This window comes from Frankliniella occidentalis, unplaced genomic scaffold, assembly GCF_000697945.3.
Source record: "Frankliniella occidentalis isolate FOCC.00 unplaced genomic scaffold, Focc_3.1 Scaffold29, whole genome shotgun sequence".
Classification (NCBI taxonomy): Eukaryota; Metazoa; Arthropoda; class Insecta; order Thysanoptera; family Thripidae; genus Frankliniella; species Frankliniella occidentalis.
Window position 1 is genome coordinate 326865 of NW_026267159.1, and position 11304 is coordinate 338168.

The 11304-nt window shown below is 49.5% G+C and overlaps 5 protein-coding genes across 13 annotated transcripts in view; 2 read left to right on the plus strand and 3 right to left on the minus strand.

Moving 5' to 3' along the window:
- The window catches only part of LOC113216876 (beta-1,3-glucan-binding protein-like), a 5920-nt gene extending 5555 nt beyond the window's left edge, over window positions 1-365 (minus strand). The window contains exon 1 of the mRNA XM_052265685.1: window positions 66-365. Within this exon, the coding sequence (XP_052121645.1) occupies window positions 66-258 (193 nt within the window). The 5' untranslated portion in view covers window positions 259-365. The remainder of the gene's footprint in view (window positions 1-65) is intronic.
- A 189-nt stretch (window positions 366-554) lies between these two features.
- LOC113202683 (cytoplasmic tRNA 2-thiolation protein 1) lies at window positions 555-2285 on the plus strand. The gene is made up of 6 exons (XM_026417041.2): window positions 555-775; window positions 879-1110; window positions 1182-1300; window positions 1377-1565; window positions 1653-1863; window positions 1948-2285. The coding sequence occupies exons 1-6, from the start codon at window positions 728-730 to the stop codon at window positions 2166-2168; spliced, it is 1020 nt and encodes a 339-aa protein (XP_026272826.1). The 5' UTR covers window positions 555-727; the 3' UTR covers window positions 2169-2285.
- Window positions 2277-4404, minus strand: LOC113202653 (mitochondrial E3 ubiquitin protein ligase 1). 5 transcript variants are annotated; one of them, XM_026417024.2, is made up of 6 exons: window positions 4119-4404; window positions 3777-3896; window positions 3483-3688; window positions 3227-3399; window positions 2806-3019; window positions 2277-2735 (listed from the first exon to the last, which is right to left on the minus strand). In XM_026417024.2, exons 2-6 carry the CDS (start codon window positions 3879-3881, stop codon window positions 2405-2407), a joined length of 1029 nt encoding a protein of 342 aa, XP_026272809.1. In that variant the 5' UTR covers window positions 3882-3896; window positions 4119-4404; the 3' UTR covers window positions 2277-2404. The 5 variants fall into 5 exon arrangements, with proteins under 5 accessions (XP_026272809.1, XP_026272814.1, XP_026272793.1 ...); XM_026417029.2 differs by having other exon boundaries at window positions 3777-3934; XM_026417008.2 differs by having other exon boundaries at window positions 3777-3939.
- A 123-nt stretch (window positions 4405-4527) lies between these two features.
- On the plus strand, window positions 4528-5933 carry LOC113202696 (ATP synthase subunit d, mitochondrial). Its single transcript, XM_026417062.2, has 4 exons — window positions 4528-4766; window positions 5196-5361; window positions 5447-5584; window positions 5662-5933. The coding sequence occupies exons 1-4, from the start codon at window positions 4636-4638 to the stop codon at window positions 5782-5784; spliced, it is 558 nt and encodes a 185-aa protein (XP_026272847.1). The 5' UTR covers window positions 4528-4635; the 3' UTR covers window positions 5785-5933.
- LOC113202635 (tubulin polyglutamylase ttll6-like) overlaps window positions 5762-11304 on the minus strand; it is a 24435-nt gene continuing 18892 nt past the window's right edge. For 3 of the 5 annotated variants that reach the window (XM_052265725.1, XM_052265726.1, XM_052265729.1), the window contains 14 exons: window positions 10597-10756; window positions 10289-10419; window positions 10050-10206; window positions 9864-9964; window positions 9606-9734; window positions 9302-9527; window positions 8913-9094; window positions 8564-8786; window positions 8148-8309; window positions 7784-7924; window positions 7376-7567; window positions 7237-7288; window positions 6520-6675; window positions 5762-6427 (listed from right to left, as the gene is read on the minus strand). In XM_052265725.1, the coding sequence (XP_052121685.1) occupies window positions 6177-6427; window positions 6520-6675; window positions 7237-7288; window positions 7376-7567; window positions 7784-7924; window positions 8148-8309; window positions 8564-8786; window positions 8913-9094; window positions 9302-9527; window positions 9606-9734; window positions 9864-9964; window positions 10050-10206; window positions 10289-10419; window positions 10597-10756 (2263 nt within the window). In that variant the 3' untranslated portion in view covers window positions 5762-6176. Of the gene's footprint in view, window positions 6428-6519; window positions 6676-6749; window positions 7078-7236; window positions 7289-7375; window positions 7568-7783; window positions 7925-8147; window positions 8310-8563; window positions 8787-8912; window positions 9095-9301; window positions 9528-9605; window positions 9735-9863; window positions 9965-10049; window positions 10207-10288; window positions 10420-10596; window positions 10757-11304 lie in introns of those variants that run through there. The other 2 variants (XM_052265728.1, XM_052265727.1) reach the window with 2 other exon arrangements.

Here is an 11304-nt window from a genome sequence, read left to right on the forward strand (position 1 = left end):
CCTCCCCCTTTCGACGAATAACTGTACAGATTACAATCAATTCAATTATTTGCGCTGGCACTTGCCTGGGATGGACACACTTAGTCCCTTGGGACTAAAGGCCTTGATGATGGGGTCCGGGACCTCGTACTCGCCGTCGGCCGCCACGCCCGCCGGGGCGCAGAGGAGCAGGAGGGCCAGGGCCGCCAGGGCGCCGACGGTGCAGGTGATCAGACGCGGCCGCGGCCGGCCACGACCCGCGGCGTGACAGGCGAGCATCTTGGCTCGGACGGTCTGGGACTCGACTGGTGACTGGTGGCACTGGTGGACGGCAACGGCAGGCTACGGATTCCGGACCGGACTGACTGTCGTCGATGCGCCGTCCGATCCCGCCACCACGGGCTAGCCAAGGGGGCCAACGACCGTCCACAATCGAGCAGCCTAGAGAACATGTATGAAGGTGTCCCAGTGGGGCTTCCCTCCTTCCGTACTGCGGGGAAGTCGTACACACTAAAGTGCGGAGTGGCGAGCATCTAGGAAGATTATTCGCTTGGGTAGATTTGTGCATCGTTCTACTGGTGAGTTGGCTGTTCTGCTAGCAGTAGTACACAGCACATGCATGCATGTGGTGGACTGTCTGCTTGTCATCAGGCAACTAAATGGAGAAAAATCTGGCTATAGCGCACTTATAACAGTGACGGAGCCTGTTTGATCCCCCAAGCAGGTCTTAAAATATTCGAGAGTAACCATGCCTGTCAAGTGTAGCTCCAGTTGCGGTAAAAACGCTATCCTGAAGGTCAGTTTACATCCTGCATAGGTTATGTTTTCGTTGCATCATTCTGCTAAACGCTATATTTTGCCTTGCATCGAGTTTTTTTGAGCTATTTTCCATTCTCCAGAGACCGAAGACTGGCGATGCCTTATGCAAGGACTGTTTCTTTTGGGCATTTGAAACAGAAGTTCACAACACAATTGTGAGCGGCCACCTCTTCAAAAAAGGAGATACTGTTGCTGTAGCTGCATCAGGGGGGAAGGACTCAACAGTTCTTGCCTATGTTCTTAAAGTACTAAATGAAAGACATGACTATGGACTCAACTTAGTTCTCTTGTCAATTGATGAGGGAATTACAGGTAATCATTAACTAAATTTCAGTTCGCAACAAGTTGCGTACTTTTTCATTTACAATGAATGTAAATTTCAGGGTATCGCGATGATAGTTTAGAAACAGTCAAACAAAATAGAGATGATTATCAGATGCCACTGAAAATTCTCTCCTATGAAGAATTATTTGGTTGGACCATGGATGCCATTGTTGGTCAGGTAAGTTTTTGGAAGTTTTTTCCCCCACACATTTGTTTTTGTTAAATAATCAAAACACTATACTTTACCATTTTAGGTTGGTCGAAAGAATAACTGTACCTTTTGTGGTGTCTTTAGAAGGCAAGCTCTAGATAGAGGTGCAACTCTGCTTGGAGTAAATTGTGTTGCCACTGGCCACAATGCAGATGACCTGGCAGAGACTGTCCTTATGAATATTTTACGAGGAGACATTGCCCGGCTGCAACGTTGCACATCCATTATAACTGTGAGGCACATAATTAGTAAGGTCAAGAGCTATATAACCTACTGTTGACACTGACACTAAACTTTTGTTGTGATTTTTTTTTAACAGGCAAGTGAAAGTGAGGGCTCAATACCCAGGGTGAAACCATTGAAGTACACCTATGAAAAGGAAATTGTGATGTATGCTTACTTTAAAAGATTAGTTTACTTCAGCACAGAATGTGTTTTCGCTCCCAATGCATATAGAGGCCATGCACGGGCATTTTTGAAAGACTTGGAAAAAATTCGTCCCTCTGTAATTATGGATATTATCCACTCAGGTACATGATCTTAATTATTCTGCATTTGAAGTGTCTTTTTTTTTCAATTCTAATCTAGGTATTTGGTGTACATCTTTTCTATAGGGGAAAGTCTACAAGTTAAAGATGATGTTAAATTACCAGTGCGTACTCAATGTACAAGATGTGGATCTGTATCATCCCAGGAGCTGTGCAAGGCATGTGTCCTTTTGGAAGGACTAAATCGTGGATTACCCAAACTTGGAATAGGGAAAACGAGTCTAGCTAACCGAGCAAGAGAACAGCAAGACGCTCAGAAGACAAGGATAGTGAACTGTGATTTTTAAGTTAAAACAACTATGTGGAAAAAAATCTCTCCTAAAACAAAACAAAAAAATCAAGATGGATAACTTTTACCACAACCTCATAGTTTATATTCATTAAAATTAAAACAATTTTAATTATGTACTTCATTTTATTAAAAAACAAAAAATTAAAATTTATAAGAAATAGACATCACTCCTCAGGAGAGGAAATATACCTTGTCATATTAATTCACAAGCTCTTTAATTCTCCGACAGTATCATGAGATGTATGCTGGATTCCGTGACCTGATCTCTGCTCTACAAACAGGGCAAAGGTCAGAAATGTCCTCACTACAGTCTTCACAAATACACACATGTCCACATGGTAGAAGAACCACTTCTTTTGGGTTCTCTTTGCACACGATGCAAAGTTGACTGTCTGGTAGTTCTTCACCAGGACGAGCTCGTTGTCTTCTTGCTTTCCTTGTTTGTTCTCTCTTACGAAGACGCTCCTCTTCCTTTTTCTTTTCAAGCCAACTTTTGTAATACCGATGAGCCATGATGCCAGCCAACCCTAGTCCTACAACTCCTAACACTATACTTAAGTACCTAAGAACAAAAACATAATTAAGATTCTATTCAACAAGTACCACACACTATGAGAGGAAAGTTTGCTTACTTAAATGTTTGCCTCTCACTTTCAAGTTTTTTACAGAGAGTATTGAGTGGCAAAGATGTCAAGAAAAATGGGAGCCCATCTTGAGATGGTTGCAAACGTAGTGATGCTTGGTCCTCTGTAATAGCCAGTTCACCAATGCCTGTCATTAAGACACCTTCTCTGACCATCTCTTCAGTCTTCTGTAGGCCTTGAGGTCGTAGACCGGTAAAAAACCCTACAAGGACAATTAACAATGCCATCTTGTAACTACTAGATATATGGTACACGTGCCAGCCATATTTCTGCAAAAGGGTAAAGTAGCATGCATGCTACACCTGCATGCAAGCTTTGATAACCATTCACTGAAACGGGACTGACTGAACACTGTGTATTTAAATGTAAAAAAATGATAAATAATACATTTTGGATTGATTAGGCTTACCCCAGATAAAGTCAACAAAACTTCCAGAAGTAGGTTCATACACATCAGAGATTGTTTCAAGATCTAGGTAATAAGCTGAGAGTGCATCTGAAACTTCAATATCAATGCTTCCACTCTGAAGTGCAAATGGGATTGAATTATAAACTTCTTGAATGGTTCTTTCGCGTTCACTCCTGAATAAAAAGAGAAAATGATCTTGTCATTAGGTCAGGGTATTTACTCTAAGGAGAACAGTACAAAGTGGCAAATAACACACCAAAAGCCAAAATTATGACGAGTAACTAGGTGCTCTTTAGTAGTGAATTTCTGCACAACACCAAAAGTATTTATGGCATTTTGACTGCGAATTGGACTACTGAGGGCCTTCACCTTCCCTCGTACAACAACATAATCCAGTTTTTGGCCTGGCTGATTGGCCACTCGGTCAAACAGACCCCCGTCAATTTCAACATATTGAACATTCTGGAAAAGAAAATAGTAATAAAACGAAATATAACTTCAACTTAACTCTTTCCTCTAAATCAGTCACATAAAATAGAAAGGCAAATACCTCAATTGATTTAATAGCAGATTTCTTGAATTGGAACATGTGATAAGCAACACCGAAAGCTATGGCATCAATGCCCAGGGCCACAGCCTCAACAAGATAATCCATTTTGCTGTCCTTTACCTTTTCAAAGATATAAAGATGCAAATAATGATAGGTGGCTACTCTGACCAAACAACAAATTAAACAGTGAGATCATAAAGAGGCCCTCACACTAAGCTATAATAGAAGACAAAAATTGAACAATGATAAGTAAAATTACAAATACACTTTGTGACACTACTTCCTTACAGAATGAATGTCAAAAGTAAAATTAGGACTAACCTAGTTTGACAGAGGACTTACTTTTCAAAAAACAATTCTATGTAAAAGCACCATTTTCCTTGCACCTGCTCACCAACTAAAATTAAGCTGTGAACATCTTGAATAGGTTTTTTAAGAGGGTTTTGGAGGCCATGCCTCAATAATTTTTTTTGCAGAAATCAAAGTAGAAAGTTCACAGGTTGAAGAGGTTGAATTTGAAGGGAAGGGAAATTACATGTTACCATAACTGCGAATAGATGACACAATATTATAGACAGTGTAAAAGTTTTATAAATGGACATTTAACACGTCTTTGGTTTAAGAAATTCGTAGAACAAAGCCTTGAAAAGGTGAAGAATTATCTAATGCTTTCTTTGCATACAATTTCTGTACGAATCAAAGCAAAATACTCTAATGCAGGGAGGATTTTATATCGAAGGAAAAGGGGGGGGGGCATCTGGTCGTCTGCCGTGTGACCTCCGTCCGCAGAGACAGACAGGCGGCCTCGCCATCTACTCCTCATTTTCACAAGTGAATTTGCCCTTCGTCGATCTCCGAGATGGCAGCTGGACGATTTGCTGGAACCAAAGTTAACTGGCCTTCACTTCTCGAACGTTTTCCCTTGAAAGATGACGCGAATTTGAGCAAAGTGCTGACGCTGAAGAAGAACCATGAAGCCTTCTTGAGGAGGTAAGGTCGCAAGCTAGTGACGTACTCTTGTTGCAGTTATCTGCACTCTTTTAGTTTATTCTTTGTCATTCAATGCTTTGGCTTGTTCTTATAAGATGTCTTGTTTGACTGCCAGTATTACTAGTTGCGTGTTTTACTAACTAAATGCAGGCTCATCGATACTCTTTGAGGTTATGAGTCGTCCACAGACATCGGATTATTATCAGTTTTAGTCCCTCATTTCATGATCATTTGCATGGTTCGCTCTACTGTTTCAAAGAGCAGCGTAATATTTACTGTGGTACATTTTTTCGAAACACTTCAGAAGCCATCCATGCTTTACCACATTATAGAGAGAGATTTTATTGAATGACTATCATTTTAAAAAAATGTTTCTTTTGCCTCACAGCTTTTCTATCATTCTATCCTTGTATTTTCATTTCTGTATAGGCTTGCTGTCCTCCCAGAGAAAGCACCTGCAATTGATTGGGCTGCTTACAAATCTAAAATTAGCCCTGCATTCGTTGATGCCATCAAGCAGAAGTACGAAGCCATCTCCGTTCCATACCCCAAGAGCAATGTTGATGATTTGATCAACAACTCTGAGAAGGAAAACGTAAGGATCTATTTGTTTAACCAGTCACTTGCGTGAGTGCTGTATCATTTTGTCTCATGCCATTGTTGAAATTTACTATATATAGGACCAGAAAGTGGCTAACTGCAAAGCAGGCAACTTGAAGCTTGTTGCTGAACTTGAGGAGGAGCTGAAGGCGCTGGACAGCAAGCTGCCCATTGAAGAAATGACCATTCAAGAGTACAAGCAGGCCTATCCAGATGTTGTACGTATCCTCTGCACATTACTGTTAATGTATTTTAGATGGCTCATTTTATTCACAAGGAAACTTTGTAATTCTAGGGTCCAAGTGTTTCCCATCCCACTCCCCATCCTCACGACGACCCGGACAACAACAGGGAATGGCGTATCTACATTGCTGCTGCTGACAAGGGCGACAAGTCTGTTCCCAGGCCAGTTGGTTAAAACTAGGAATGTAAATTTTATCCGAATTTTTCACCCGAAACTTGGGTGATAAGTGTATAGAAATCACATAAGCTGACACTGATTTATATCTGTTAGTAGTTTAAATTGTTCTGCTTCTAAAATTCAATTAAACTACCTCCGGCTCTGAACAGTTCATTGATATATTTATTCCTCAGGGGGATTTTATTTATAAAGTTTCACAGTTTATTTTTTATCACACATAGTTAAAACTTGGTCACAGTGAACAGTTTTGCAAAATGACATAATTATTACAATTGTATTTACATTATTTGAACATGGGGAGGCAGAGAAAAGGAGCAGTCACTCAAATTTGCTTGGCTTCAAAATTCCAACTGTTCCAGTTCTCCTGACTCTTAGATGGGCCAAAGTCGTCACAATTGTTGGACCTGAGGCTTTGGATGACGCTTCTCGAGGTTGTGCAACTTGAAAGAGGTGGATACGAGTCGCCCCAGAGTGGAGCGGGTGTTTCTTGGTACAGCCTGACCCTGGGACTGAGTGTAGAGTTGGTGGGCCGCCTGGGCTGCTTGACTGGACAGCAGCATGTAGTTTGAACTCCACAGATCTGAGGAGCGCAATCCCGGGCGCACCCAGAATGGAGCCTCCGCGCAGGTCATTCCGAAACCTGGAGGTAACCCCATGAACATGTTAAGTAGACACTGGATGATTGAAAGGGTGGCTGCAAGTGTTTGTTGGATTTATAATCGGTTTGAGCACCTGGTGTCCTGGAGCAGAGGGCAGGGCGGAGCGGGAGGGAGACTGCTGGAACAGCGGCTGCGACTAGCGGGGCCGACTCCCCTGCTGGCCCAGGCCCAGTCGGCCCAGCCCCCGGTGGAATGGGGCACGGTCCCGGTAGACCCGTCACCAACGCCTCTGCAGAATAACAGTCAGAATACTACTTCCCTGTGCTTATTCAAAACTTTGACAACTAGGAGCAACGATGTTACCTCAGGTGCAGACGTCATCTGTGTCCTTTTTTTACTTTCTATTTTTCTTTATGATTGCACTCATTGGCTGATATGGTCTACTTTACTTTGCTCTTTAATTTGCTTTCACAAAGCGGGAGAATTTTAGTATCAATGTGAAGCCTAGAAATACAAAGATGCTGAGATTTCTAATTGACTACACTAACACAAGCAGGCATCTAGTAGAATTAGAGCACAATGCCTACACAATGAGTATGATATTCAAGCAACTACTGCTGGTCTGCATTGCTGTTCCGGAGTTGAGCCAGGCAGACCCGGCTTGCACCAGCCGGCGAGCACTACAGAATCACTGCGACCAAAATAAGAGGGAGTCACAAATGAGGTCAGAATTAATCATTTCCTCTCATTTGGCACTGCACCGCTCGTTCCCAGCTACACACACGTAAATCTACACTACCCACACTGCAGAGAGGCGTGCCGACAAACGAACACCCCCTCCGTCACTTACCGTAGGGATCGACGACGCCTTTGCCCCGGTTGATGTCGGCGTGCCCCTGGCCCTGCAACAACGGCGTCGTTGGGAAAATCAATTCCAAAGCCGGGAGCACGAGCGGGCGACAGCCGTAGGGGTGGGAGGAGCCACTTGCCGTGGTCTTCTGGATGAGGGTGAGCAGCGAGGGCAGGCGGTGCGCGTCGTCCTCCCGGCGGGGGCCGCCGTTGGTGCCGGGGGCGCCCGCCGGCCCCTGGGAGTGTCCCGAGTGCGGCTCGGCGTTGAGGGCGGCGTACTTCCGCAGGTCCTCGGCGCAGAGGGACTTGTTCTCCTTCATCATCTGGTAGATCTGTCGGGACCGAGCGACGGGGTGGGGTGAGTCAGGTCAGGAGGACGGTCCACGGCAGCGACAAAGTGCGGGGCAGTCGGGCGGCGCCAAGCGCGCTCAGCACACGCGGGCTGCGGCGGCGGGGTAGGCAGCGAGCTCAGCACACGCGTAGGCCGGGTCTGCCTACCCCTCGCCGGTCGGGCGCTGAGCGCGCTGAGTCGCGGCGGCGGTGCTCACCAGCTGCACGATGCCCTTGCTCTGCACCAGCTGGCCGCGCTCCTGCAGCGCGGCGGCTCGGACCGACTCCTCCGCCTCGACGATGGCCTCGGGCAGGAACGAGTTGAGGACGCACTTGGCGTGCAGCTTCTTCCCCGCAGCCTGTCGGGCAGAATAGGGGGCTGTGAGAGAGATCCCCAAGGTCCCAATGCGTCATAATCGCCTTGTTCAATTTTCTTTTGAAGTTCGACGGGCGGAGCTGTGTTGTCATGAACTTTACGAGCTTTGGTGAACTTCAGACGAACTTCAGTTAAACTTCGACTGAAACTTCAACGAATTTCGGTCAAATTTCAACGACTCGAGTATCTCTCCACCAGCTACCCACCGGCGGCTGCGCGGCGCCCCTCTTGCCCCGCGAGTTCCTGCTCCTCCTCAGCAGCGTGCCGGGCGCGGCGCCCACCCCGGGGGACTCGGGCCGCAGCCGCTCGTACTCGCGCCGGCGGGCCAGCGTCATAGAGCGGCGGGCCTCCTCCTCCTTCTGCTTGACCTGCAACAGGATCGGGCGCGACGTGATGAGCGCCACCTCCAGAGACAGTGGTCCCCGGACCGCGGCGCGCGAGCGCACCTGGCTCAGCAGCTCGGAGACTCTCTTGGCCTGCTCGTCGATGGCAGACTCTACGGCCTCTTTCTGCCCCGCCCCCGCAGGCCTCGCGCCCTGCGCCGCGCGGACCACGAGTCAGCCCAGTCCTCGGCCACAGAGGGAGCCGCGCGTCCCCGGCCCCGGCCCCGGCCCCGGCCTACCTCGTGCAGGTCGCGCTGCTGCCTGCTGGCCTCCTCGCGCGCCCGCGACGCGGCCGTCTCCTGGAACAGCGAGCTCTGGTTCTGGTGGAAGAAGGCCTCGTACTTGTCCGGCTGCCCGTCGGGCACCGGGTACACCCGCCGGAAGTTGCCCATGTTGCTGTCCTCCCAGTCAAACTGCGCCTTCCACGGGTTGCTGTCTGCCGTCAGCACGTTGCTGTCGGACCTGGCGGAGGATAAGGACGTCTCCGTCATCCACGCACGATTCGATGCCATCGATGTAGTCGATGTAGTCGATTTGTAGGATCCCGCCCGCTAGCACCCTCTACCGCCCTAAGCGCCCGCTACGTACCCGGTGTCCCGGTGCGCGATGCTCTGCAGCAGGCGGTCCCGCACGCGCCGCCGGTCCTCCTCCATGACCTTCCTCTTGTCGTACTGGCCGAGGTTCAGGATGCCGAACGTGTCCATGAGCAGCGTCTCCTTCACCTCGCGGTCGATCTGCGCGTCCGTGTGGAAGCTGGGCGAGTGGTTCACCTGTGGCAAAAATCATGGAGAAGAACTTGTGGTAGTCAAAGGAAGACTAGAAGACATCATTTTGACGCCTCATCGGTCTAAATTAAGAAGCTGGTTCAACTTGGCGTCCGAACGAAGCCCACGACCGCCCACGACTGTCTGCAATCCTTGGTTGAGGCGGGGCGAAGCAGGTCCGCCGGCAAAACTTCCGCACAGCACTGCACGCACCTCCAGCACGTAGGGCTTGAGCTTGTGGTCGAGCAGGACGTCGAAGCCGAGCAGCTCGAAGCAGGCGTAGGTGAAGTCGTGCGCGGGGAAGCAGGCGTGGTAGTTGTGCCGTATCACGGGCAGCGCCGCGATCAGGGTCTTGACGATGAGCTCGTCGATGCGCGCCCAGATGTCCACCACGTCGTAGTTCTTGCTCTCGAGCCACTTGTTGAGGGTCGAGATTTTCCTGTGGAGAGCGCGAATAGTGAGAACTTTCCTCTACGCGTTTAACGTGGGTTTCGCGCCGTCGGGTTTTCGCGCCTACCTTTTGCTCCCGGCCTCCTCGTCGACGATGAAAGTCCTGCTGTGCTTGTTGACGGCGTAGTTTGTGAGGTGCATGAACACGTTGGCAGTGTTGTGGCCGTTGGGCTCGTGGTAGGCGCTGGTCGCAAACCTGGGCGGGAGAGACAGACGGACAGGGTGGTGTGATCGGGACGTGACTTTGCGAAGGTCAGGGATAGGGGGGTGGGGGCGGGTGTGTTTGAGGGGGACAGGGGAGGAAAACAGAACCAACCTGTATTACCTGACAAGGCCGTCATTGTAGACAAACACTCTGAGCGGGTCACAGGAGGTCACCAGCGTGTAAACACGCATGTCAAACTTAAAACCGTCGACCAAAAACGGCTAAGGGAGAAAGGCAGGCATTGTCAAACTCATTCAGTAAAGAAATATGACGAAGACCGAGGTGCTCAGTGCTGGGTGGACTTACCCTGGCAATGTACACTTGGCAAATCATTCTAGTGTGTGGCTTAAGGTCGCGTACACTCCTCGTCAGGTATATTCCTTTCCCCTGGCATCCAGTGTCCGGCTTCAGAATGTATGTTCGATTCCTTCTCGTCCTAGCGTAAGTATTTAGATCACCCAAGCTGTGAATAATAAGGAGAAAAAATAATAAAGATTGTTATTTTGCCTCGATTTTGTTGTTGTTGTAAAGTTACTACTACTCACTCTGCAGGCAGGCACCATGTCTTCGGAAAAAAGTTGTAGTCTTTTGGAAAAAGTCTCAGCATTCTGTTCAGATTCCTCGCCAGCAGGTCCTTCCGGCATATCTCAGCCATGCCGGGGAAATGGTTGATTTTCTGGAAACGGCGAATGTGCGTGTTAGGCGCAGCTTCAAGGAGGCGGAGACGGACGAAAGAATCCATAACACGGAGATCAATGTCGGCGAGAGCGGCCTCAGTCGGGCGGGCATGTGGCCGTGTGCACATGGGCCGGGCGACACAAACCGACCCCGACCGGGCGCGGGACCCACTTACCTGAAACCTCTTCATGTCCTTGCACCGCTCCAGGGAGATGGACAGGTCCGTCCAGTACAGGTTCCACGGCTCGTCCTCGGAGACGTCCTTCATGCCGAAGCGCTTGGACACCCTGCGCACCACATCGTAGCGGCAGTTGGCGGTGCACAGCGACAGCGGCCTGCAAAGTCGACACGCCACGTCACTCCAAACAACGCGTCCAGATCTGAGCCCCGTGGAGAGGAGGCGGGAGATGACACCGGCTTATCCGGCCTCGCGGCGGCTGGAGGCATGGCAGCGGCAGCGGCAGCAAGCGGCCGACCCAATCGAAGATATGCTAAGCAGCCCGTTCTCCGCACACATTCGTCCGTCTTTGTCTCCCACACGGAGGGGGTGTCGCTATGCCGCCGCCGCGGGCCGCTCGCCGCGCTCGCCGTGCTGCCGAGGCCAGGTGTGCGCGCGAGGCGAGGGTTGCTCGCCGTCGCCAAGGTGAAGGCTCCCCTCTGCGAGTCCCGGGCGGGGCGGGGCCGGGCCGGCGTGTATAGGACGGGGGCCTTGCCGAGCACACACGCGATGGGCTGGCCCGATGGGCGCTGGGCCAGAATGCCGATAGGGTTCGGACCTTGATGGCCGGGCGCAGGGCGAAGGGACGTTGCCCCGGCGGCCGCGAGCACCCTCCGCACCCCGTGCACCCATCTGTGCACCCTGCACTTGGCGTCCTTCTTTAAT

Excerpts from the sequence above, each read along its gene's own strand:
- LOC113202696 (XM_026417062.2), top strand. The coding sequence starts at position 4,636 with ATGGCAGCTGGACGATTTGCTGGAACCAAAGTTAACTGGCCTTCACTT. Across the intron at positions 4,767-5,195 it reads CATGAAGCCTTCTTGAGGAG|GCTTGCTGTCCTCCCAGAGA; the intron begins GTAAGGTCGCAA and ends ATTTCTGTATAG. Across the intron at positions 5,585-5,661 it reads AGCAGGCCTATCCAGATGTT|GGTCCAAGTGTTTCCCATCC; the intron begins GTACGTATCCTC and ends TTGTAATTCTAG.
- LOC113202653 (XM_026417024.2), bottom strand. The coding sequence starts at position 3,881 with ATGGATTATCTTGTTGAGGCTGTGGCCCTGGGCATTGATGCCATAGCT. Across the intron at positions 3,689-3,776 it reads CTGCTATTAAATCAATTGAG|AATGTTCAATATGTTGAAAT; the intron begins GTATTTGCCTTT and ends TTTCTTTTCCAG. Across the intron at positions 3,020-3,226 it reads TTTTGTTGACTTTATCTGGG|GGTTTTTTACCGGTCTACGA; the intron begins GTAAGCCTAATC and ends TTGTCCTTGTAG.
- LOC113202683 (XM_026417041.2), top strand. The coding sequence starts at position 728 with ATGCCTGTCAAGTGTAGCTCCAGTTGCGGTAAAAACGCTATCCTGAAG. Across the intron at positions 1,301-1,376 it reads TGGATGCCATTGTTGGTCAG|GTTGGTCGAAAGAATAACTG; the intron begins GTAAGTTTTTGG and ends TTACCATTTTAG. Across the intron at positions 1,566-1,652 it reads GTTGCACATCCATTATAACT|GCAAGTGAAAGTGAGGGCTC; the intron begins GTGAGGCACATA and ends TTTTTTTAACAG.